General features: G+C 38.4%; 1 protein-coding gene across 1 annotated transcript in view; it reads right to left on the bottom strand.

The window, feature by feature from the left end:
* The window catches only part of DNAH11 (dynein axonemal heavy chain 11), a 112,409-nt gene that overhangs the window by 26,956 nt on the left and 57,818 nt on the right, over nucleotides 1-27,635 (bottom strand). The window contains 14 exon segments of the mRNA XM_039569365.1: nucleotides 386-575; nucleotides 2,876-3,035; nucleotides 3,037-3,086; nucleotides 3,088-3,099; nucleotides 5,679-5,806; nucleotides 6,869-7,017; nucleotides 7,894-8,081; nucleotides 9,968-10,108; nucleotides 12,112-12,234; nucleotides 12,236-12,317; nucleotides 19,475-19,587; nucleotides 20,646-20,882; nucleotides 23,729-23,845; nucleotides 23,847-23,903. Of these exon segments, the coding sequence (XP_039425299.1) occupies nucleotides 386-575; nucleotides 2,876-3,035; nucleotides 3,037-3,086; nucleotides 3,088-3,099; nucleotides 5,679-5,806; nucleotides 6,869-7,017; nucleotides 7,894-8,081; nucleotides 9,968-10,108; nucleotides 12,112-12,234; nucleotides 12,236-12,317; nucleotides 19,475-19,587; nucleotides 20,646-20,882; nucleotides 23,729-23,845; nucleotides 23,847-23,903 (1,747 nt within the window).

The following is a 27,635-nucleotide window of genomic DNA, read 5'->3' on the forward strand; positions in this document are numbered from 1 at the left end:
ATTAATGCAGTGTTATGAACTGTCAGAATTGCTGTTTGTAATTACATTTGTGCAAATGCTTCATTACCTGCCTAATGAATTTGGCATATATGCACATGTAAACCCCTGTTTTTGTTAACATAATGAAGGGCATTTTTTTCCCCCTTAGCTACTGATGTGGAACTGGTTTGACCTATATTACGAAGTTCAAGCATCCACTGCCAGAAAAAAGCCCATAACCCCCACCCCTTTTGATCTGGTTTATTTTCATACTCAGCAACAGCATCATATAATGCCAGCTACTTAAATAACAGCTTCAGGGAAAGAACTGTGTCCCCCCCATTCAGTATAAACATGTGATTGAGTGGAAATGACCTTGGTGTGTGGTTACCTGACCACTTCTTACCTTCTTGTGGGTCTCCAAAGAGTTGCTGAGAACAGTGACACAGACAGAGGTCTCTGGTGCTGATCGGGTACCTTCCCTTCCAGCCCCGAGGGCCAAACTTCAGTCTCCCAGCAACGCAAGTGTGAAAATTGCACAGAGGAAAAAGGATGCTTTTAAATTCCCCTTCTCTGGTACACAGTTCAAGGGTATCCTGTCAACGAAAAAAGGAGTAACTTATGCACTAGCAACCAGCAGTGCTACCGAGAGGTGTGCCAGCCTCAGCTGCCAAAAGGGAACACTCACAAGCCTGGAGACGGAAGGAGAGTGAGAAAGAGGTTTCTAAAGGATCAGAGGCTATTGGGCAGTATTTTTTGCAGTAATTCCCAGATGCTAAATTGTTGATAGTGACATTTTATTCCCAAATGTCCCTTAGGAAAGGAGAACTGTTGTGCTACTGAAACCAACAAAAACTGAGACTATACCTAGAACTCCATAAATATTACTTAGATAACCACTACAGTTTCTTAGCTAAATCATCCACAGATTTTATCTCAAGTAAAATTTACTAGTTTAGCTTTATTTAAAAGCTTTCAAACTCATTGGAATTTTTCACCATTTCCCAAAGAGTCATGGTTGAAATTGAAGTTTAATATTTTTCTTTTTGCCTTCATTATTTATAGTGTTAGTAGAGAATCTCAGCAAAATGAGATTCAGCACAGGGCTTCAGCTGGTTTTTAAATTATTTGGCATTTGACTGTAAAACCTGCAGAAATTAATCCTTATTTCTCTGATATTTTTCTATATTTTATCCTTTAGTTTAAGAAGTAATGAACATAACAAAATTATTTTGATACCCTTGAAAACAATGATGTGTGGGAGGAATATCAGAGGGATAAAGTCTTGTCTTTCAAAAGGAAATAGATCATCCTGAACTGAACAACATGCAGCAGAATCTGGGCAAAGGTGAATGATTTTATGTCTGACCAAAAAACTTCCTCAAATTAGAATGTTGAGTTTAACCATGAAAAATACAACACAAGTTTCTACCCTGAATAAAACCACAAACCCATGAAATATATTCCATCTGGATTAGGCATAGTTTGATTTTTTTGTTGTCATTGAACAAAAAGAAATTAAATATCTCAACCAGAAATGTATTAAAGATGGTGGCTGCACAGGAATTTGTGGTAAGCCACAAATACCCACGGCTCAGAATAGTGGGTGAGAAAATAGAGCTCTCTAAGTACAAAGCTTAGAAGTTGGTTAATTCAAATTTATACAGATATATATTCTTTCACTAAACACAGACTGAAGCAGGACAACAATGTACATGAATGACCTTTATTAAAAACTTTTTCTAACTTTTACAGCTTTCCATTAAAAGTATTATTATAATAAGTTATAAAAAATAGATAAAAGAACAAAATGCTGTATTAATAGTCAGCTGCTCAGCTACAATACCACAGCTATTCTTCCTTTCTCACAAATATCTTTCCAAATCAACCCATGCCATCAAAATCAATCCAGTTGTAGCTTGGACACAGCTTTTTTTATTTCCTATTTTTTTCCCCTGGCATTGGTTAGTATTCCTTTTTAAAGGAACTCTTACCCTTTTCACATCCCAGCTCTGCCATCATGTGTGCTGTGCTCAAGTAACAGAGCTGATTCACTGATGTGAATCCCTTGCTGGAAGGTGAAAGTGTGCAGTTCGGCTGCCTTCACCACGGTCTGCTTTGCTCATATGAACAAGCGACTGCTCCAGCACTTCCACTGCTGCAGGGAAGCTGACTCACACCGGGCTTGAAGATCTTTCTACAAGTTCCTGGGGTAGCAGACAGGGATGATCAGGGATCTGGAGGGAAGGAAGCTATGCACAACCTGTGATGTGCCTATTCTCCACATTCTCATGTCTTCTTTCTCCTCCTTCTTCTTTCCACCCACCCAGCAGAACCTCACACAGGGCAAAAGACAAAACAACAAACGGCACATAACCCTTACTCTTTAATTCCTTTCTTTATGCCTGACTGCAGGAATCCATATACAGGGTACTGAGCCATTGCCTGAACACCCAGATATGTAAATCCACTCTGTGGGAGAATGGTCATGACCATGCATTTGGTCAACCCAAATTTAGAGCAGAGCAAAATATGCAAGTGCCATTAAATGAAAGAGCTCTGACTTTAGAGCATGTACATCTTTTTTTCATAAGTGCTAAAGCTGGTAATAAATGCTCTTTCTGCCTTTGTAAGCATACCTGTGCTTGTCTATACTGAATAGTATAAATGTTTGTGTTATTGTCACGCCTTTCCTCATGCCCAGCACTGATGGGAAACACAGAGGTAGTGCAGGGCACAGAGGGCTGGCACCCTGCAGCTCTCAGGATAGTTTGGAATCGCAATGGTCCCAAAGCCCTGGTCTCCCAGAGAATGGTCATTAATGCTACCACTTCTGTCCACAGGGGAAGGAGTAATTAAACCAAACAAAAGGGAAAAAAAAACCCCTTGCTTTTACCTGGTCAAAACCATAGAGAGCAGTGTGGAAATTAGCCAGCATCCCTGTAGGAGGTTCATCAGTAATTTTAATTGAATTTTCTGGTATTCCTTGGAGAATGATGTGCTCTTCTGGGGTTGGAGCTGGCTCAGCACTGATAAAGACACAGAAATCAGAATCACATACTGTATTGCCCAAGGAGTTTGTCCAAGGTTCTGAACCACTCGGCTACTTAGATGAATATTCTGTTGAAAAACAGCCAATATGGTTATTGTACAAAACCAAATAAATTTGTTATCCTTAAGACATTGTCATTGTGACTTTTTAATGGGAAACAGTTAAGTTATAGTCATTTCTTGGTATGTACTGAGGTTTCACTGTTAGCTTCTAAAATTTAAGGCCTTGATTCTGAAGCTAATGAAAATATTATAAAATCAGGGTTAAGTGATCTGTGGTTGTGGGTGTTATCACATACAAAGACAAGCATTGCTCAGAAGACACCTGGACTCTATTTAAGTGCCCTGTAGAACTGGGAACCTAGGACAAAACATGTCCAAGACATACCAGGAGCAAGACAGAAGTGCTAGACAGAAAAATGGTCCCAGCTATCCTGCTGCTTAGGAAGTATATCAGACTACTTCAGAGTGTAACTGTCTTTAAAGTTCTAGATACACGAGCACAGTGGAAAGACACTGATAGATCAGAGAAGAGAGTTATAATGGAAAATGTCTGCCTCCAAAGCACCTACTGGTGAAAAACAGTAATATTGAGAAAAGTTTAAAATGTAGCTGAGCTAAAGATGTTTTAACCACACCATTATCCGACACTCCACCTTTCTTTGTTACTGTCCTAACATTTCAACTCAAATTGAAACTCATCTGTGAGCTTTTCTTTGGCCCTTCACTGACGTGCCAGAACCTGCTGATTGCACTGGCAATCTCAATGCAGTGCAGGAGGAATTACAGCCAAAGAATACAACATGCCACGCCCTGGCTGCTGCATCACTTTATTATGAGGTCTGCTGGGGGGATATTCCCAAATTGTCCCTTGCCAGGTGGAAAAAGGAATAGGGGAATGGAAAAAGAGGGAGACTTTCATATCATGTTACGTGATTGCAGCCTGGAAGCACCTGAATTTTCATATAGGCAGCATCCACCCAATGCAAAGTGGAAGTGATTCAAGCCTAAATATAATAACAGCAAAAACATTCAATATATCAGATGTCTGAATTTGAGGTATTAATTACAAGTGACAGAAGAGTTAAAACTGATATCAAAAAAATGAAGTCAGTCTTTCTTCTGCCAGTTTGCCAACCACTGTACCAACTGCTTTTGCTAGATCTGAAGCCTAAATAATTTTTAAAGTATTTCCCAGGTCAGTCAGAATGGCAGGTGTAGGTTGGTTTGTTTTTTTCTTTTTAATATCTAATTATATACTCTCTAGCCTCCAATAAAATCAATAGTAAAATACCTCATCTTTTTGCTCCAAAATTTTTTGAAACATAAGCTTATGGGGTTTTTGCGCCCAAACTCAGAAGACTAAAGTGTGAGAAGCACTGAGTGCATCCAAATCCCAATAGTTCTAGCTAGCTTAGCGCCATTTGGGATTTGGTTCAACAACTTCATGAAGTTTCCTTTCAGACTTCCCACAATTCTTCACTATCAAAAAGTTTCACAGCAAAATTGTTGCCTCTCTCCTCTCTCAGAAGCCAGGCATAATGGGCTGGAAAATGGAGCAGGTCTGTAACACCAAAAGCTTCTCAGATGCTCCCCTTCCATCCCTGTGGCTTCAGACACACAACACTGCCTCTATCATCTCCCATTTTTTCATTCTGCCCCCAGAGCAGCTGAGAACCCTGAAATTCCCCTGAAAACCAGCTTGACTCTTCCCTTCACAACATTTCTATTCAGGGTTGTTTTCAGACTGGCATGATTAGCTCACTCACATGAAATATGGCTAATCCAGTTTCATTGCTGACAAAGGGGGCAGTTTGTGCATGCTCCCAATGTGCCTAGCACACCGGGACCCTTCACAAATCCCATGGTGGTTTTGTTTCATCCATCAGAAAACACTGACTCTAACCCATCTCTTCATTTATTGCAGGCAACCTGGTTGGCAGACCAAGCAGGCTGCTGAGGTTAAAACCAGGAGAGGAGGCAATCACTCCATTCCCATAACTACCTTAATATCAAGGCCTGGAACATGCATTTGTTGTTTGGCTTCAGGGCTGACAGGTTGTCACATATACCCATTGGCTATTTAGCATAAAACACTGGGGAGGGAGCATCTGTTTTCAGCAGCATTTATGGTTGCAGTGCTCCTGTTTGCTCCATTACTGTGCTGGGAAACCACGGCTTGCCAGGGCATCCCACGGATCTCTTTGTCCACTGCAGAGTGGGTTCTTGGTCCGTACAAAGCTGGCCAGAGCTGAGGCTGCTATCTCAGAAAAGCAGCACTCCAGGACTAATTATACAGCTTCCCCAGGGACAGTCAGACCCATTTCATTAAAGTCTCCATTATGGCCTGCTGAATGGAATAGGAGCTCTTAATTAGGCGGGGGAAGTGTGTGCCTGAGGGCAGTCCTACCCACCCACCAGGGGCTTTCTGTTTTATCTCTCCTGTTCCTCCTGGGAGAGTGCACTGTTCAGCAAAACATGACATACACCCTATTAATATGATGTTCATCGTGTTACACCAAAAGCAAACGGAAGAAGATTATTAGTTGTTCAGAACTCTTGCTGTAATCCACTGCATATTTTGTGTTCTGGGAACATCCTTCCAGCTGAGGAGGTATTCCCCATCATAGAGACAGTTTGACACTCACTTGGAAAAGAACCCAATGGCCATGAGGGACAGCTTTCTTCAGTGCCTCCTTTGCAACCATCTCCCACCTTTGTCCTAGAGAGATGTTATGAAATCTTCCAGAGTCTATAGTGAACCCAAGCTTTTTGCCTACAATAGAAATAATTGGGAAAGGGTGAGTGACAGAGGGGGAGGAGATAGGAAAATAAGCAAAGCAGAAAGGAAAAAGAATGATAATGCCCCCATTAATTTCACTATCACTTGTGCAATGCATATTACTTCCTCTGAAGCACTTCACTAAACCCTTACAATTTCAACTAGCAAAATTGCAAGCTCTCGACAGTGGCCTTATTGCTGGTATTAGAAAAAGCCTGCAGAAATCTGTTCCCTTGGTTTTAAGATAATGAACCTTTTGACATTTTGATAGATGCTCGGCATTGTTACTGAGCTTTTGAAACTCTTATGGGGGGTACAGAGCAATTCCCTCATGAAAAAGGGAGCAACATGTGGTAGATATCACATCAGTTTTTTAACTGATTGGTTCAGTGGGTAAATGCACAAGCCTCTCACCTTGTGAGGCCTGAGCTTAAATTGAGCACAGTGAGGTCACAGCTGTATTAACCTGGTATTCTCACTATTGTCTGTGGGGAATAGTAATCCTAAGTATAAAGCCACAGAGCCCTATACAATTGAATATAGTTTGTATAATGACCATTATTTAGTCACAGGGGGCACAAGATTACATGAGCATGGAGAAAATTGCCCTCTGGCCCTCATCTAGTCAAAAGGTAGAAAACAGTACAAAGGAAACCTGCATTATGCCAAGCAGAGGAATGCTCTAAAAATTTCTTCATACTGTAGTGCTTATGGCCTTACACTTTTCATCCACCCCATTGCCACGAATATGGTGGGGGTGGAAGAAACTTCAGAACTTGAATCTTCTGCGGAAAATAAACTGTGCCCAATTTTCCCACGGCAATGCATATTCCATCCCAGTGACAGATAAATCCAGAAGTCTTTGTTCTGTTCAGTAAAAAAAATACATCTACACATATATGTGTAGAAGCACATACACACAAGCACATAACCATACATCAATTCATCTACATTTCTAGTCCTGCATGCCCCATTTCACTTTCTAGCTCAATTTTTCTTTCTTTAACGGGAGGAAAGTTAAGTGATCCTTGAACCAGAAGCAAATAAGAGGCTTACCTATTGTCTCATGATCTTCAAGTGGGTCTAGTCATGAAGACAGGATGAAAAACACAGGAGTGGCTGGGCTGCCCTCTTCTTAGCATTTTGCTAAATCCATCCTTGTCCTTTTCCCGTACCTTGAGCCAAGATTTTCCTGCACAAAGTTCCTGTATATGAAAAAAACAGCTGCTAAACACAAAAGATGTGCCTTGATAAGTACTTCAGGACTGCACCATTCTCAGACTTGAGCATCTTCCACTGATGGTCATTTCATCAGAGAAATCATCGGGAGAGTGAACTGAAGGCAAGAAGGGAAGAAAGCAGTGAAGCAAGAGAGAAGATGATTGTCCTCATTTCCCTGTAGGATGGTGGCCATGTGACAGAAAACAGCAACTTCTCAATGAAAAGGAATAAAGCAGGCAATACTGTCACATAAAGCTGGGGCAGCTGGGCAAAATAAATACCCAAGACAAAACTTGCATTCTCAGAAGTCATGTAAAAATGGGTAAAATGGTGGTGGTGGGGTGTGGAGCAAGAGGTCTATAAGACCATCACTTGGGATCAAAAGACATAAAGAGTATAACAGGAAAAGAACTGTGCCAGTATTCACAGATGAATACACACAGAGTCTTTCCTAGTATCATAGAATTTTCAAAAGGGGGACCTGAAAAATTGTCATCCTGTGGGGTTACCTACCAGCTCTAATACCATAATGAGAACTAACACTGAAAAATAAATTTTTAGCTATTAACAGGATAGCTTACTGTATGCCTATTTATCAATGACTGTTCTCCTCAGGTGCCTATATTCAATCTAAAAGAAATCAAAATCACAGCTCTCCAAATACACTGTGACTCATGTCTTACCACACCACCTTTTCATAAACTTTTCACCAGGACAAAAGGCTGTGAAGGACCACAGTAACTGATCTCAAGTTCTGGTTCACCACCCAGTTTTAGAAGTTACTTGCTTGCTTCTTAAGATCTGAATTTGTCAGACACATGCAAAGCACCACCCTCACACACCCTTGCCCTGAAAAGCACCTTAGAGCATTCGACATTCTGTCCTGATGGACAGTATTACTAGTTTCTGAAAAGAGCTTTTTTTTTTGTCTACTCCCAGGAAAATTCTCCTTTTCTGGATAATTTGAGTCCACTCACTTCTTCCATTTCTTGATGGATCTTTAAATATCTTTATCTACCCCTCTGAATACATCCATCACTGCCATAGCCTGGAAGCAAGCCAAATACAGATGCAGTACCTTTTGCATGATGACTGAAACAGGATGACGCTGATAATTTCTGAGGTATGTAAAAAACCCTAGCGCAACCAAGGGACTCAGGACTTGCTTTAAAATACTAAATTACATATCTATACACACAAGCACAATACATAAAAATAGTATTATTGGTAAGAGTTTACTTTGGTTGATATTGCCATTGTCTGCTTGCTGTTAAACATCTAGATATGACAAACTGGAAACCCTGTATGGGACATTTATTACTACAGTAGGGAGTGGCATGGAGTTAAAATTCTATTTTTAGGGGAGTAGACAAATTATGGTAAAACAGAATTTCCTCACAAGATACAGTATGTGATGTCTAAGGAAAAAGGCACTCAAATAGTAAAGAAAACTCTGCTTTGAAAACATCACTAGCTCTACTAAAAAATTATGGTAGAATGCATGACTTTATCTGAAATTGTCTAGTTGAGGCATGTGTGCAGAAATAATAACAAAAAAGATTTAGAACTGAAAAGCAATTTTCCCAAACTACTCTAATGGTAGGTACTCCATGGCTGAGTAGTTAAAAAGTCAACAGGACTCTTTTGTGTTCAACTCTGAACTGAAAAAGGAAATCCAATTCAAGGAGTTCTATCTCTTTACTACTTAGAAGAACCTTGACAGCATACAAAATTGAAAACAGTCATCAGACTTGCTTCAGAGACACCTCTGCCTCCCAGTACCCCTGAGCCCTGACTTTTTCCAGGGCATACAGTTACTAAAATTAAAAGGAAAAGCAACAGCCTGAATGTTGTTTGGATATGTATTATTTACTTCTTACTTTATATAACAAATCAATTTCAACCCTAATTATCCAACTGCAAGCATCTAAGTCACGCTGTTTTTCCTCAACCTACTTCATGAAGTCATTGCAGCATTTTAAATGAAAATAATTACATGATAGCATCTTTGGGACTTCTGCAATTATTATTGATACTGAATCAGCAGTCATCCTGTGTGAGAAACTGCACAACCATAGGGTTTGGGCACAGGCATCACCTTACAGAAAAGAAACAGCAAATCCAGCAAATGTCAGCATCACCAATATGAAAAGTTTGGGCCAGGAAAAGGAGATTATCATTTTCAAAAGTCCTTGGTTTGTGAAAAGCCAGGTTGGATACATGACAGCTTCTCTCATGTTAGAGATAAAACACTGAAACCCCCTTATTTTTCAGCCTGTTTGATTGCTTTGTGGAAGATGCATTAAAGGCCTGAAAGTTAGTACAATTATTTTATTTGAATGTTGCATTTTTTTTTTTGCTTTTCTACTCATAAGAGAATCAGTTTCTTACTGTAGGCTCCTATAATGAGCTGACCTAAGCAGTGTGACATGCAAGGGGCTGACAAGAGGCTTTTAAAGGAAACTTTCAGCAAACCAGGGGTGAGGGCTGTGAACAGCAATACTCTTCAGCTTCCTTATTTAACTCAGCATGGAGACTCTCTCACTTAAGCAAGCTCATAATTTTGCAGTGGGTGATCTCCCTTACTCACAGCACTAGATCATTTGGTAGATTTACGACAGGGAATTGCTCATACAGAATTCCTCCAAACTCTTCCTTCCTGGCCCTGTGGGATGGCTTAACACAAGGAAGGTAAACTTTTGCAAGCAGAGTCAGAAAACACTGTCAGAATGGAGGCAGCCAACAAAGAGCCCCGTGGGGATGTACCATATTACAGACCAGCAGGAGATCACATCGTGTTCTCTTTCCTCAGACAGGCAGCCCTGCCAATGTAAACATCTGGTACAAGTAATAACTAATGTATCAGGCATCACTGCTGGAGGCCGAATTCTGTTCCTTGCACTTTGGAACCAAGTCAGCAGGAGACATTTTTACCTTCAGTGAAAACTGGTAGATGGGGCTGACACTGCCCAGGCTGATACTTCCAGAGTAAGGAAGGGATGCTCCTCCAGCTGTCAGTCTGTAATGCTCTCTTGTCGTGTTATCCTGAACTTCATTTTCTTTGGCTTCAGCTATCTGAATGATGACAGTTGTCTTGTTTATTTTTTAATGTGCCATGATTATCCCATACAATTGCCAAAATATTCCTATCCATGCAGAAAAGAATATGGATAGTCTAGTCTCTAGAAAACTGACTTTATTTCAGACAGTAGCAAATATTTAAGGAAGTAAGCTTCTTATCTTAGACAAGCATTAGGGAATAACTGTCCTCTGAAGGAATATGCCTGTTTACCTGTGAAACTATGGCAATTATATATTAATATATTTGTTGAAATTTTATGCTGATATTTATTAATTTTATGAGTACTAATTCAAGCACCTAAAAAAAAATCAAACATGTGACAACTACATATTGTAGATATGAAAATATGAATATGGGGAGGACAGCCCTTTCTGGACAGACAGCAATTTGACTATTCCTATTTGAGCTCATAGAAATGTTACACTTTATTAATAATAGACATTTTACAGGTGACTTTAAGTTGTTAGAAACAGGTCAGTTATTATTGCCTTGGGTTGTATTTCTGCTGCAGCTGACTTTGCTGGTTTGATTTTCTTTACAAGTTCACTGTAGTTTAGGAGACTGCCCCGGGCAGCTGATAAGCTGAGCAGCCTGTCATCCTCCAGCTGCTAGAGCTCAGCCATGAAACCCTTCTGCTGCTTGGTGAGCACTGACTAGCAGAGGCAACAAAAACACTGTGTTTAAACAACTAGAGCAAGAAATAACGTTTTATAGCATTTGCGAGCTGTATTTTCTGTTTAATTACATCAGTTAATTTAATTTGGAAAGGACAGTTTGCTCTCTGTCCCAGTATATTAGATTTAAGGTTCTGGACACCCAAAGTGAGAAGGCTTACATTGTCATAGACTACAACTTTATCTCTCTCCTAGTGTCCTTCCTCCTGAGACTACACAAAGGGACTGTGATCTTGCCAGGAATGGCAAGTGGTAATCTACGTGGCAGCTGAGAAAACCAGAGAATAACACAAGGCTGGAGAACCTCACTTTGGCAGCAAACAGAGTGGGAAAACATCGTCAAAGTCTGCTCTCCTGGACTGACCTTGTGACAGTGCAAGAGCTTGACTAGTCTTATGGGGAGCTCTCAATCAGACTCTGACTCCCACTGAAAACCCTGGGTGATACAGGCCTTGTAAGCATGCAGTCCCAGGTGGAGCCCTGTGCAGATGCAGGGGTAAATGGACAGCTGTTTTCGGATTGCATTCCCAAGTATATGGCTTTCATTCTTCTCGGGGTAATTAAACTCCCTGACACAGTTTGCCCTTGCATGAAGCAGCAGTACCTCAAACAGGTGGAGCAAATATTTGAGGATGAAGTTAGTTAATTCATTAATTTATTAGTTAATTAATTTATTTATTAATCAGTTAATTAATAACTGGAAAGACACACTAGAGAAATAGAAGGTATTCTTGTTATTCATTTCACACCCCTAAGTATTTTCTTTTCACTTTTTAATCTCACAGATTACAGTCTGCCCGAAGTCCTTCCTATACCCACTTATAAAAGCATTTCTCCTCATAGGTTGCTATACATTGGTATGACTGCAGCAGCCACAGAACTGCATCCTTGAAGGAATAAATTATGATTTATTAACCAAATGTCCTAGCTCCTAACAGTGCCATCATATCCTCATTCTGACTGGCATGAAATTTTATTTACACTTATTGGAACAAGATCGCTGAAGCACAAAGCACTGCAGAGGGCTTTAATCCTGCACAGTAAATGAAATGCAATGCACAGAGCAAACCAAGTGGTAGAGAGAAGTGTGGGAATAACATCCCGATGAATTTAATATCTAGCAGAGCTTTAGGTCAAGACAGGCCCTTTGGGAACACAGATTTGAGCAAATCAGTAGAAGTACTTTCTACACTTTGCAGACTCTTAAAAACTTCCTAATATGGGCTACTAACAATTACTGTACAGTAGATTCAAACAGGCATATTAATTCTAGTCTTAAAATCTCAGAGCAGGCAACAGAGAAACCAAAAGATAGTCCTTACCTTACATTTTTGTGAGTCTTGCCTTTCAGCATGAACAGCCTCAGCCAACAGCTGCTCTTCCAGCCTGTCCCTGGTGACAGTGAAATTAATGAGGGTGGTCTGAGCCTGCAGTTCTGGCTTGTAAGTGAGGGTTAGCCAGTTTAGTGTGAAGGATGAGATGAAAATTCCTGTTGAATTCACATTTTTTGTCTTCAATCTTGGTACATCTGGGAAGGAATAAAATGCACAAGAATGGGGATCTCACTAAATTAAAACCTCATAAGTATCTCAGATTGCAAACAATGGTTACTGTATGATCTTAGCAGCATAGCAAATGCATATAACCCAAACTTTAGGTGCCTGCAACTTAAGAAACAAAAAGAGGATGATTGAACACACCAAAACTATATGAAGAACACACAGAGTATTTCTTAATTCAGGTAGTTTCATTTGCATATACAGCAGACACAGGGAGATTATTCATTGCTGTCCTAAAGAGTCTGGCTTAGGGATAAATGTCTATCATCATTACTTACCAGAAACCTAGCAAAGTTTTCAAACAAATACCAATGAGATAGTTGTTAGTTTTTCCTATAATTTCCTTAAATATATAGCCTAAAAAATTAAGCAGGGACGTGTATTTCTAACAAATGGATGGACTAGAGGAGAGGGAATGGCTGGCAAATGAAACAATAAAAATATTGTTTTTTTTCAGGTAATTCACTAAATGTTTCATTCCAAATTAATTATCTGTTGGATGAAAGAATGAGTTATACTAGGTTCATATTTTATTCACGGAAATCCCTTACTGAAGAACTGTCATCTCCTGATCCCTTATCTTCAGTGAGGGGTGAAGCCTGTCCTTTACAGCAACACTGCTACTGCTGAAGTACCATTTTGGAGCCCAGCAGTGAGGCAACGTGAAGTTCACCTTCCTACTTCTGTGGCACAGCACCAAAAAAATTTGAAAGATTGCTTGTAGACTACATGTAGCGTGTGCCATGTGTTTGGTCCAGTGTGATCCAGTGACACAACTTTTTGTAATTGACTTGCACAGTGAACAGTGTGTCAATTTGCAGGATTCACTTGCCACACATGAGCACAAACCCAGTATTTTCTGTACAGCAATGCTTTTGAATGTTCTCTGCCAAGAAAGGAGATTCAAATATTAGTAATAAAACTCTGTTAAAAAAAGGGTCAAAAGAACATTTATGACATGGAACACAGGTAGACACAAACTCCTTTCATAAAATTCAAATGGGCATTTGTTAACTCAATTTTCAGTGATTGCATTACCATAGATACTAAACACTTAAAATGCAATTTATGAAAGTCACATCAGAACATGAATAAAACAAGTACTTTCTGTAGAAATTTTAACATTGCTTTTTGCTAGGCTATCCCAGGTCATTGCCAGAGCCAGGGACATAGGTTTCAGCTCTTAAGACCCGTGCCTGCTTCTGACATGCTCTCAGCCAGAAGACATGGTCTAAATGAAATGGTGTGCTGAGACCCTTCTGCATTTCACCAGGGACAAGGAAGAAAACAGAGTTGCTTATTATATACTTTAAGCGAATTCCTTAAGGAAACCTACTATGTCTAGTGCTGGGAAACCCATGATTCTACAAAACTCAACATCAGACATGTATATCGTATAATACTGCCATGCAAACTATGGGAGATGGGTTTTCCCGGCTTATGCTTGTATAATACTGCAATAATTTAGCTGTATGGTCATATCCTTTAGATTACACAACCTCTCTCAGGTGGATGTGAATTCACTGTCCAGTTCTGCAACGTGGTCCCTCCACAGCCTTCAAAACTGGCTGCAGCTGGAAGGAACAAAACTGTAGAGCTTGACATGGAGAAAGCAATCTTGCTTTGCTTTCAAGACACACACACGCACAGAGACAAAACAAGAGATCTGACAAAAGACAAGTTCTTCAGTTTGCTTTGTCAGAAGAAAAAGCTTTGCTGAGGGAGTCACACTATGTTTCAGAACATCTATGAGGCAATATAACAAGCTTTAGAGTTCTGGATTAAATTATTTCCTTTAGGAGTTCTCAATTCACAGAAGCAATAAATAACCAATTTCTGTGATTATCACCTATGAAAGGCAAAACCTACATAATGACTTGGTAGGTTTTATTACTGCAGCTGTTGTAGGTTTTCTGTTAATTACAGATTTGGGAAAAAGAAATGTTTTGTTATTGCTCTCGCATGGTTCAAGAGTATAAGCAACAACGATAAACAGAGAGGTGGGGAGCCCAGAAGGATGACTTCATTTTTTTTCAGTAAAAGATATCTGTTTAGAGGTTAATTCTGGATTATGAAGAAATGTAGCAAAATAGGCATGAATAGTGGAAGTCCATGATAGAAGGAACATAAAAAAATAGTCACCAAATAAATTTCTAAGGACAAGTTCTACTTTTAGCAATGTTTTCTTCATGATATCCCATTCCATCAGCTGAGGCAGATAGAATGGATGGAACTAATGCAGCACTCTACCCAGGAACAGACAGAGCATCTTTCATGTGAGTCCCAACTCCCTGGTATTTAAGAACAAAGTAAATTAAGGAGAGATTGTTCCCCACTAGGTTTTTTTTTGTGTTGAAATTCTCATAGATTTTGAAATAAAGTAGATTAAGGGATTCAAAAAGGATTTACAAAGCTTTAAAAACCCTGTATATGCCTTGAGGATAAATTATTTTTTGCAAAAGCAAATATAAAACCAAATAAATTCCAGATGATAACATGAGCACTCAGCTGTGAGAAGACTAGGGCCAGTGTAACATCTTGTCTGATCTGTCAAACCTGATTGATTGACACAAAGACCTGCTATTCCCTAGTGTATGTTCTGCCTAAGGTAACAATGCCTAGGTCTTTCAAGGACAGGAACTCATGAAGGTGAGAAATTTTGAATATAGGAACATGACTTCATATAATGAAATGGCTCGAGAGTTTATGCAAAATCTTTTCTTAGCAGACAATTTCATGCAACACAAAATTAAAGCATACCTTTCAGGGCAGACGTTCTCCAAAACACACCATAACTCTAAATGGCAGAATGGCAGGATAGCTTCCTGTAGAGAGATGTTTTGGATCAGCTCAGCAAGAATGAAAAAAGTGATAAATTTTTGGACAGGAAAGGAAAGGGAAATAATATTTTTCAGTGGGAAGAAAGAGGGATAAACACATTTTCCAGAGGAGCCTTCATTCAGTTCCTGCTGCTTAAAATTAAAAGCTTCTGGAACCAACTTGCAAACCCCAACAAGTAACGTAGAAAATGAAGTTGAATAAATCAGGTGAAAAAAAGCACAGAGTGGAGCTGTTACTAGGCAATCTCAGTAGGCAAACTGTGCAAGTTGGTCAAACTAGTTCAGTGGGAAAAGCACTGCCTTGAAGCTGCACAGCTGGCGAGACGTTCAAGGCAAGGAAAGCTTCTCCCTGTGGAGAAATGGAGCAAATTTTCTTGCTGTTCCGTGAATAATAGTCATGCCTCATAAGAATGGAAACTTGTTCATACAAGCTACATTTGCACATAAATCAGATTTCAAGAGATCTTAAAAAATCTTTTAATAATCTGATCTTGCAGCTGAAGAGACATGACTACCTCTTTGTGCAAAGGAGTTCAGCAAGTGTAACAGTTCATGCAAATGCAAATAGAAGCCTTATGAACAGGGAATTTATTCCTCTGTCTTCTCTCCTGTGAGCCAAAATTACACTGATCTGTGATAGTTAATGCTCATAGCCAGTGACTTCCAAAAGAGTGGTGCTGGGGAAACAGGATAGGACACACAGAGGTAAAATTCAAATATTAAGGGCCATCCATACCAAACCGATGGCATTGTTCCTCTTATCGCAGGTGAGGGCCAAAACCCAACACCATGTAGAAATAATACCTGTTTACTATTATGGCTTGATTTATCTGCTCCAAAAAAAGCTATTTGCATCTTGAATAATTTTTGCATATGTTGCTAATACGTTGCACCCAAATTATACTTACGATTTTTCTTATGGCTTCCATGTTTACATAAAGCTATGTACTACAACTGAGATCTTCCTAAAATTCCTTGATTATTTTTCCTTCTCTTCTGCTTCTCAAAGCAAATATCATGAAATATTTTAACAAAAATCGTAGCATTTTAAAGACATTTTGAACAGAAGGCCACAGTCTAAAGTGCACTAGAAAAAACTGAGCAGTTTTGCAGCTCCGAAATTATATAAAAATATATACTTATTTGAACACCTAAAATTTTTTAGGCTTCTAGATATATACTAAGGCACTTAAGCATGTAGTCTGCTTTTCAGAGATAACAAATACCTTTAGTTCACCCTGTGGTCACCTGGTTTTGAGGAAAATATAAATTTATCCATTTGAAGTTCTCCAAGGCTGAGAATTTCTTTCTCGGCCTTCATTCGGAAACAATACCAGGAGCTGGTGTTACAGAATATCCAGGAGTGCAACATAAGAACCATCTTGCAAAGAAGGAAGGGGAGAGGTACTTTCATGAAGTGCTTCACAGATCAGCAAGTTCTCTAATAAACAGGCTAGTAAATTTGCTTTGGAAGGAGTACAAGTTGATAAATCTCCCTTGCTATGCTTTCTGTCGATTGATATGATAAGATATATTTTACCTAAAATTAGGATTGTCTGAAGCTCAGTGGATTTAATTATTTGTAATTATCCAGTTGTTGTCAGTATGTGGCCATTTTATGACAGTGGTATCTACTGTGTGGGTCAGGTTCAACTGTACATCTTTTCAAACACAGAATTAATGTACTATTGATGAAACCATTACTAGAACCAAATTAAAGTCTGGGCTGATGTATTGGTCCATGGGGTGCTGTCAGACATGAAAGGAGTAATTAGTATTCATTACTTCATACTCTGCAACATTCCAATTATTAATGAACTTCAACTGCTGGACTGCACCATATCTATCACAAATACCTTTCTAGTCTTTCTTTATTAGGAAAAAAAATTCAAAGTACCTGACAGAACTACTAAAATAAACAAATGACAGGAATGAATCAGGAATGAGGCAAACTCTGCTTATTTGGTAATAAATGGGGCATATATTGTGTATGTATATATATATTGTGGTGTGTAAATATGTACATGTATATATATATATATATTTATGTATACACACACACACAAGTGCCCCTCAAAGGTGACTTGTGCATCTTCAGCCAGGCACAGAATGCCAGGTCATGTAACGCTGCCTAAAATATTCAGCAGAAGAACCTATTTTTCAATACCTTCATATATTTGCTTTTGTGTCCATGTACACATCTGCATTGTGCTACATGGAAGCCTTTGCTAAGTAAATGCCAAACTAGATTGCTGTGACCCTTGTCCTTTTCAATCCAACTTCTTTCTGTTGTTTCCCATCCCCCTGTCTCATGCCTTAAAGATCTGTTAGCCTGTGAAAATTCTGATCTCTCTTTTAGACTAGTATAATTCTAATTTTCACTAGAGTTTCTTCACTATGGATTCTGAAAAGCAAGCTGCAGGCTCTTACTCTGAAGTACTTCAAATTCAGCTATAGAAAAATGCAACAAAGGGGGATCATTTCAAGGTCTCACAGTGCAGGGCAAGAGTGCATCTTCCAGGAGCTTCAAGTATACAAGGGGATTTGGGCTGGTTTTTACTGCTAGATTTACTTTGCAGGCACAAATGCCTGAAATATCAGGGGAAAGGGAGAGAGAAAATCTTGGGTAACCTGACCAAAATAAGATAAATTCTTTATTTATAATTTCTTTCATATTTTCACTTTTGACAATGTGAAGCTGTGCAAGCACTCTAATCACTCTTTGACTAACATTTGAGATCCATCCAGAAATGCCTCAGGAGGATGTCTGGCTTTGTATCAGAATAAACATCACATTCTCCAACATGAAAAATCCAGCTTGTTGATGTGTTGCTTGCAAACAAGAATAGAAGAGAGGAACACTTTCACACAAAAATAAGTTAACATTTGAGCAGAATCAATGACATGGCACTTCAGTTCAGCAGATGAAGTATTTAATGAGGTCTAACAAGTTTACTCTCGAGCAACCACAAATCAACATTATTCTTTAGGCTGACATCTGCACTGAGGACTCAACAATTTCATGCGAAGTTTTTGTGAAAAGTTATGGAAGATATTACAGATTGAAATTCTCTTGCACCATGTACAAACTCCTTTATTTTCCCAATTATCATCCTGAAAGTGTATATCTAAAGGTACCCAAATTATACCTTAGAAAATATTTTTAATTATATTTTTTAAATTTGACAATTTTTCAAAATATAAGGGAGAAAGGGAGCATGGGAATGAAAGATGAGATTCACAGACATCAACCCAAAATGTCAAAACATAAGGTTACCTTCCCTTGTACCATCTACCACTCCTGCCACTGCTGTGTCAGAACGGAGGACACCCATTAACTCAGCCTTGTGTTACCCAGTTTGAGTCTCCTACTGGAATGCCCAGCTGCAGATCTCTGGGATGGAGCTCACCCTTTCCTTGGGAGGGAGAGCCCAGAACAGGCCCTGAATTTGAGTATTCGGGGCACTCACATGAAAAACGGGGCATGTGAGTTTTGGTGCCAGCAGAGCAGGTTTCTGGGTAGAACTGAGCAGGCATTATCACCACTGGGACATGTGCCTTGATGAATTCGTGACCAGCATCAGCTGGACTGGTTTGATACATGGGAGGTTGGCAGAAATACCAATGTAAACAGTCCCCATCTCTGGTTTACCCATTTCTGCCCTGTGTTCTACCATATCAGTTTTTCCCCATTTGCCTTACTTTCCAGGTTGTTTGTTTGCTTGGGTTTTTTTTCTTTGGTTGGCTTTTTGTTTATTTGTATTTATTTTTCCTTTTTAAACCACTTCATTATTTCAAGGGGTGGCCCAAAAACCAATTACAGCATAGTGAAGGAACAGTTTTCCTAAGCTGATATTGCAGCTGGAAAACCCTATATTGCTGAATCCAAATATAGCCTGTCATTTCCAACGCCTTCCCTCTTGCTATAGATGCCTAACACAGAAAGGAAATACTTTCCTTTCTTTTGAGCCGAATTATAATATACGCTCCACCTTGTTTTATTCCTTTTTTGAAGTAAAAAAAGTAAAGAATTCCACTTGAGTTTGAGAAACACACATGTATATAGTATTTTGAGTCCTGTTTGGAAACTGAGAACATAATTTTGCTATCTAATCAGATGCAGATACCAACATTTTAATATCCACTCATCACCAGGTTTTAGCCATTGTATTTTAAAAAGAAATCATCTGTTTCATGAAGAGTTGAAGCACTAAGCAAAATGTGGCAATCAAAGCAATATAGATCCAGTTGTCATGGAAAAATTCTGATTACCCAAGCATGCATACCTTACCTTTTTAACTGCATGTCTTCCAAGCAGAGAATCAAGCATGGGATCAATAGAGGCACACACGTTTTCAATTAGTACAGTCTCATCAAAAGCTAAAGCTCTTTCAATGGTCTTCATAACACTTTATATGAAAAATAAAATTCCCTCCTCCCACCCCCCAATATTAGATAAATGCTGGTTATAGAAGGATTTCCTTTATATAATATAAATCTCGAAGTTTTTCTAAAAGCACGTGGTTAAACCATGGAAAACTGTTCACAAAGAATTGCCCAGTGTTTAAGAGTTTGACAGGTTTGAGTTCAACATCTTTCTACCTATGCTCTTGTTATTCCTCATATTAAACAAAAAATGCATTGCTGGGGCTTTTCTTATAAGCAAATATGAGGGTACAGCCCCACATGGCAGACACTGGTATAGCTCAATATAGCTTCACAGAGCAGGGTATTACTGAGTGTGAAAGAAAAATCATGATTATTTTTGAGGGTTGAAAAAAGAATGAAAAACAAACCAGGACAGATGAGGGAAAAGAGCTGATTCAAATGAACAGACAGGCCAGATGATTAAGACCTATTTTAAAAATCAGGCAGTACTATGACCATTTGCTGTGTAATTGTGTGTTATATCTGGAATTTAGTAAAATAAACTCTGAAACCCCTTTGAAATAGACCATTATCTCCCTAACTCTAAGCAAAGATAAGAAAATGCATGAGGAGATCAGTTACATGCTAGTCCTATCAGCTTACATATAATTCAGTAACAACAATAAGAATTAAAAACATGTTTGTTTACCAGGAAATGACCCAATATTGGCTTTTGCATTTAATACTGCACATACATGTGAGGTGCGCAGGCTGTGTTCTGCTGACTAAACTGAAGAGTATAAATAAGGAATTACCATCAGGCTTTGCACCTTAGCTTTTGAAAAAGTGATTTGACCCTCACAAGAAATGCACCTCAACCTCCACTTCATTTCCTGCTCAAGACTTGAAAAGAACATAAGAAGGATGCCTTTTCAAGCATGATTTTAAAAGGAAAATGATGCTATGGATAAATAAGCAGAACTGTTGTAATATTTCAATTCTTTAAGTAAGTACATTTCAACAAACACCAATCCCTTGCAAAAATTAGGGGAACTTGAAGGCAGTAAACGTGAAAGCCAATTCTTCAGCTTGCACATCTCCTTTCTTTCCTAGACGTATGACTTTAAGGTCAGCTCCATATTTATTCTTTATCCATTTAATTCCCTGTTGCTGGGGATCTATCATCAGAAGTCAGCACTCACAGTTTGTTAGAATAGTGGCATTTTCTGTTGACATCCTATCACCCTCGTTACTCCATGCCACAGTCATAACATCATCTGTCAACGTGGCAATTGGGTCCAGGCCCTCTGTCATAGGAACAGCAGCCTTAGAATCAGAGTGGAATACAATCATCCAGCAAGGTTACCAAGTAGCAAGACATGACTCAGTGCAATGCACAAGATAACTGGAGGGATATAAATTCAAGTAAGGCCGAAAAGTAAGGAGGATCCCTGTGGAGTTTCAGATGAAAAGAAAGTACTAGGAAATGTGACAAGAAGCAGTTTTTCATATTTATTACAGATTTAAAAAAAGTGTTTTCTCTTAGGACATTTACTTCATAAAAATATTTATAGTTCAATAAAGTTAAAAATGCACCATATATTATACATTTCAGTGTACTCTGATATTGCAAATTCAATGCTTATGTATGCTCTTGAGCAGCTATTTCTGGAACATAAATCAGTATTTATCCACAAAAAAAAAAAAAATATAAAAGCAGGATTCCCATGGCACCTTATTAATATAGTTCAGTTCACTCAAAAGGCAGAGAATGGGGCCATCTCTGGGGGCAGAGGCAGCCGTGGAGCTCCCTGTGGGGCACCAGCTGCAGCAATGCTCTCGTGTGAGTGCCCCTGCACTAAGGAGGAGGCTGCCACAGAGCAGCCATCTCACAGCCATGCTTGCTGGATGCCAGCCTCTCACAGGCACTTGCAAGGAGATGAAATAAAACAGAAATGGAACACCTGAAATCAGTGCTTACCAGACAGGTATGGCTGGGAAGGGAAATGCCTCATGAAGCACAACAGAGTAAGAGAGAGTGAATAAGTGAGTTATTTGGAACAAACAAGAAGGGCTGGAGGAAGCATAATAGAAGAGCTATACCAGATGCCTGGAATTAATTTTTTCCTTCCTGAAGCAAAGGGCAAACCCCCACCAATTCTTTCATGGTGTTATTCCAGGCTTCCTTATTAGTGATTTTTGGACTGAATTCAAAAGCCATAAATAAAGGAAAGCACTGCATCATCACTATTAAGCCTGAACTATCTTGTCCCCCATTCAGAAGTATCTTAAAAACTCTTCCATCAAAATTTTCCTTCTCCCTGAACTCATCTAGTCCTCAGTACTGGCTTTTAGATTGGATCTTCTTTTAGAAGTGTGCACTGAAACAACAAAAAAACCCCTCATGTATATCTGACAGTTATTTATAATGAAAAGCATTATATATATTTAATTTGAGCCAAATTTGCACAATTATTAGTAATAAGAATGACACTATACCTCTAATGCAGTTTCTGTGGCACAGTGTCATAGTTACCATATTACAGAACACATACCACCTTAAATTGTCTAACCCTTGATTCTAATCTCTGAGCCCAAGATCAACCTAATTTTTGATGAATGTGCTGAAAATACAAGCACAAAGGTCCCAGCAGGCATACACTCCCCTCTGCAAGCATGCAACATTTCTATCTCCCATGTGTAACACATTCATCTAAATATATCAAAAGACTGAAAACATGATTTGTTTTATCTGTGGGCTCTAAGACAACCAATACAATCATTTCCATGAGCTGAAATACTTCCTTGTGTAAAACAATAGCATTGGGGTATTATCAGGTTCCTAATATTAATTTTCACACAATGCACGAAAAATATCTGCATATATGGGTACATCTATTGTCACTGTATCTGCACAAAGCTGATACTTAATGGCATAGAACTACTTGCTGTTCCTTCTGTAGAGGACTATTAATAAACATCTATCTTAATATAACTTTTCAAGTGTATTTGTGTCTTCTTTTCCACTCTTCCTCACTTGCAGGAAAACAAACAAAACTGAAATGAGGTATTTTGTCTCACTTCTGTTCCGTGAAAGTATCTTAAAAAGTAGAAAATCAAAGTATGCTTTATTTTTATTCGTAAAAGTGTTCAATCCATTTTAGAGGAGTCTCAAAAGAGTTAAGAATGACATTTATTTCCAGAGTCCTACTATTGAAAATATACGGGGCAATTTTTTCTACCTATCAGAACTAGGCTGCAAGGTAGAAGGAGGTTTCTGAGAAAGGATTTTATCTGCAAACAAGTTTTTGGTCGAAAAGGACAGGTTTCAGATAAAGGAAAGCTCTACACAAATAAGTGACTGCTAAACTCTAGCACAAGGCAAATGTCTACAAAGAGATGTCCCCACAATTCTGAGCTGACCTTGGAAACTCGAAGCTGTATTTAACTGTATTTCCAGAGGTCCTCGTAACTCAGCTCACCTGCTGCGTCATAGATCTATGAAATGAAAATAAGGTAAGCGCTGCCCATTTCACATATTTCTGACAAGAAATGAATTAATCATGATATAATGCACATAAGGAATATGAAACAAGTGGGAAGGTGGGGAGCATTTGCAATAAGGAAGAAAGGAATTGTCCAAAGCTTCACAAGTAAGGATGGAGAAAGCTTTGCAGAGACAACTGTAAGGATTGGAACTTCTATGCATTTACTGAGTACTATCACGGTTTCCTCTGCATGCAGAAAAATGGGAATTATCACAACTACATGCTCTTCCCAGAGCTAAAATCTAAGCAGAATAGGTCTCTCTGTACAGCTCTACCATTTTTACAGCACTTGCTCTTACAAAGCTGTCACAAAGAACAGACTTTGGCATTGAGAGTTGGAAAGGGAAGGGATATTCTTTTGGCACAGAACCTCTCTCTTTCATTTCCCTCTAAAGATACCTGTAATCTGAGGAAAGTATGCCTGTGTGCACACACACACTATATATATATATATATATATACATATATATATACACATGCATATATATACATGTGTCCTGGAGAACAAATACCTTCTAAGAGGCACTTTTATATATAGATCTGTATTTCAAATTTTTGAAAGACAGCAACTTTAACAAACCATACACTCCACTGGAGACTCCCTTTTTGTACAGAATATTTTACTTTTTTTACCTTTAGAGAAGGAGTCATGAAATGTCCCTTTGGTTCCTGGTGATATCGTTTTATGAGGGGTCTAAAGTAAGACATAAATGCTGCTGTCAATATGATGTCACCACATAAAAGTCTTCTTCTGTGCTTTGAGGTTCTTGATGGACTGGCTCCAACACGTGCTTTTGGACTGCAAAGCAAAATTGGAAAATGTTATCTCCTGAGCACCATGGAAGAGACAGAATGTTTAATCTCCGTATTATTAACCAGAAGCACACAAAAGTACAACAGGAGGAGTACTCTGTCAGCAAGAGATACACTCCAAAGACTGCAAAAGCTGGAAGCAATCCAGAATTTATGGTGGTGATTTGAAATCTTTGAAGCTGAAAACAATACCATAGAAGCCTTTGTCAAACATTCTGTTTCAGTAATTGGTGCTTCTGTCTAGATCAGATACAGCATGGTGGACACACTCTAATATTTACAGCACCTGGTGTCCTACTGCCAGTGGAAGCATTTCCAGCAACATTGAGAAAAGGTAAGGAAACAAGAATATTAGAAGACAAAAAAGAAGAAGAAGAAAAAGCTGTTTCAACCTCAATAAAGATGTCACTTCTGCTTTTTGTTTCACACTTTTTTTTCTAAAGGGAGGAGAAAGGCAGTAGAGTTGGTGTCCCTGCCCATGGCAGGGGGTTTAGAACTTAGATGGTCTTTAAGGTCCCTTCAAACCCAAACCATTCTATGGTTCTGTGAAGATTTGCAGGGTTTTTTGTTCTTATTTGTCTGTCTTCTTTTACCTACTAGCTACAGACATCTCACTCAGCTAAGGCTGCAATGATTTGGAATTTTGACAGGAGAAAAGATGAGGGTGGCCAAACACACAGGCTGCCCAGAGAGGCTGTGGAATTTCCATGGTCCTGGACAATCTGGCCCAACCAGTCCTGTTTGATCAATGGGGATGGATTAGATTATCTCAGAAGGTTCCTTCCAGCTGCAATGATTCTGTCAAAGTTTAGTTTCAGAATTGCTTTCTTCATAATTTTTTTTTTTCCACAGAGAGCCCTGTTTTCCCCTGTTCTTCTGTAGATTTCATCTTAACATACTAACCCTGGGATATTTAGGATGAATAGTCAGGAACGGTCTTAGATATTGATGATTTATTATAAGCAGCTATGTGGGAGCCTGTTATTTTATTCCAGTTATGTGTAAAGACAGCCCACCACCTATTTAAAATTTTAGCTGGTTATTAAACAGTTTCAGAAAAATGAAAACATCTTCTTTAAAGAAAGTTAACATTTAAGATGTGGATCCTCTCTTTTTCAGTCAGGATTTGTGACGTGGCATAAGCCCCAAACTAGCAGTATTTGGCATGTTATGCTTTGATTGTTCTGTGTGTACAATTCCCAGCAAAGGAATGAACATATGCATGAATGCATGCTCAAATAGCTTCAGCATGGAGGGGACGGTAAAAATTGATCACCCATTAGAGTCATCTTCAAATGGATAAAATTCTAGATGTAAAATAGGGATAAACTGCCATAACCTTTCTTATTTGTTTGTACTGTTTGAAACACTGCAGATAAAATAAAGTTTCATAGTCTGTTCACTTGCTTTAGGGAAACCTCAGGAAATCATTCTCCAGTGACTGAAGCAGAGAAAGGGCCAGGATGAAAGAAAGAAAACACCTCAGAACTACTTATAAGGACAGTCATTTACCACTGCCCATACAGACAGCTGTTTTTCAGAGAAATGATAGTAATCAAATAATATTTTTCCAGTCCTTTGCATGATGCAATCATGAACAGAAAGTATGCTCTATACTTAATATAATTTGATATTAAATGCTTGTTTTTTTGCTGGTGTCAGCTGCTTAAGAGCTTAAAAGAAAACTCTTAAATGTGCTCATTCTTGAAAGCTGTACAGATTATAAAATCAATCTCAGATAACAACTCACTCTCATTTAAAAAATAATTTTCTCTGTGTAAAAAACCAAAGTAACAAAATAATCATTACATTTTATATTTATGAAGTATTTTCCACTTATATTTTTCAGAAAAATCCTAAATACTTACTGAAATGGTTAAACATTCAATCTCATGAAGACAGACATAGAATTTAATGACAACAGAAGACTCAAAGGCTTTTGTTATAAAAGAGGAATATAGACGATCCACTAAGAAAATAGAAGTATCTTTAATCAAAGTATGCTGCTTAAAAGAGCTAGCATGTATATGCTTCACAGTATAAACACAGGAATTTGGTGTGTGAAGGCCTCCTAAACCCCAGTTCCATTCATCAGAGATGCCCAACATCTGACAAGTAAAGGACCACTCCTGTTGAGGGCTCTAACAGCAATCTTTGCAATGTAGCAGTTTTGTTTTGAAGTATTTTAGACATTCATTTTTGCCTACAGAAGTCATTGGATTTTTCTTTAAATCATTAACTGAGGGCAACAAGACAATAAATCCATTAATTTACAAGAGGGCTTTTTGATTTATCCATTCTCTCTTCTTGTTGTCACTGACTGGTAAGCCATAAACAATAAAGAGCACCCACCTCATTCTCCAAAAGAGCTTTGAAATTTGAAGATTTGCTAAACATAGAATGATTGTCTATTTAAATCTTCAGTAATTTTACCATACCAGCCAAGCACCATAAATCACTTGTGACATTGGCTAACAAGGGTTTAAGAGTTGGAACATGCAGTGTAATAAATTTCCAGACAGTTAAAAATCACTATAATTTTATTCTAATGCATTATAGATTGCCTGTAATGTCATCCTGGCCGGGGTGACCCATTTCTAATTTTGAACAGCTGTTCAGCTCGGGAGTTAGTTAATGATTAAATATAAATTGCCTGATTTATTAGTCTGAATGGCTGAGCTTCCAGGTCAATGCTATATAGACAAAATCATCAGTCTTGATGCTTTTCAGAAGTTAACTATCTCCTGTTCTAGTCAAAAAGAATTTATTCTCAGAGGAAAAGGCTTGACATTTTCAATTAATCCTTTCCAATATTTTCCCCCTTAACTTCCACGATAAGATCACTAATAAAATCTCAAATTCTGGAGATAAACTTCTTTTAATTATGTGTAAATCTTCAAGACCTGGAGACTAACTATGGGCTAAGGCCATTGACTCCCACAGAGCTTCCAGAGGCTTTGGAGGTCTGCAAGGCCAGGCCAGTAGGGACCATCTGAGGTGTCTTGGGACGAACAAAAGTTCTCATATGCAAATAGTAACATCAACTCTACTGTTTTTCTACCAAAGGAAAGATTATTTATGTATTTTACATTTCTAGCATAGTAATTTCAGACTCAGATTAAAAAAAAATAGATTCTGTTTTAATTGCGCTGGGGGTTTTTTATTAGTTTTGTGCTCTTACAATAATTTTTTTTCCAAACTGGTTTAATATTGATTGCTAGCCTCTGCTGAGATATTTGCACAAACAAATGTATCCACACTCTGATCTTAGAAAGCAAGGTCACAGCGATTTTAAGAAATCCAACTTAAAATATTTATTCAGACTCCCTTGGGAGCTCATGTCATAGTGTAAATATTCCTTGTGCTTTCTATTTCCTGTCATAGACACTTATTTGTCAAAAAAATGAGTCATTAAAATTCTAGATGATGGATTGAGACAGAACAATTTCTGTAAAGACCTAGGAGAGACTGATCAGCAATGCTGTGGGTGACTTGAATGGTTCTGTTAAATAGGCATGTGGTAGCTTTAATGATGTTTGTCTGCAAATAAAGCTAATAATCACACTGAAATATATATAATTTTAACATAAATACATTTAATTCTTATTTAAAAATTATTAGTTTCTGTAAAAGGGAAAAAAACTAAAAGCAAATAGCAAATATCTGGCGGGTGCCTTCCACTTAGTTGCAATCTAAAGTGCAACAAGGGCAGATGCAG

Source organism: Corvus cornix, chromosome 2 (genome assembly GCF_000738735.6).
Source record: "Corvus cornix cornix isolate S_Up_H32 chromosome 2, ASM73873v5, whole genome shotgun sequence".
In the NCBI taxonomy this organism is placed as follows: domain Eukaryota; kingdom Metazoa; phylum Chordata; class Aves; order Passeriformes; family Corvidae; genus Corvus; species Corvus cornix.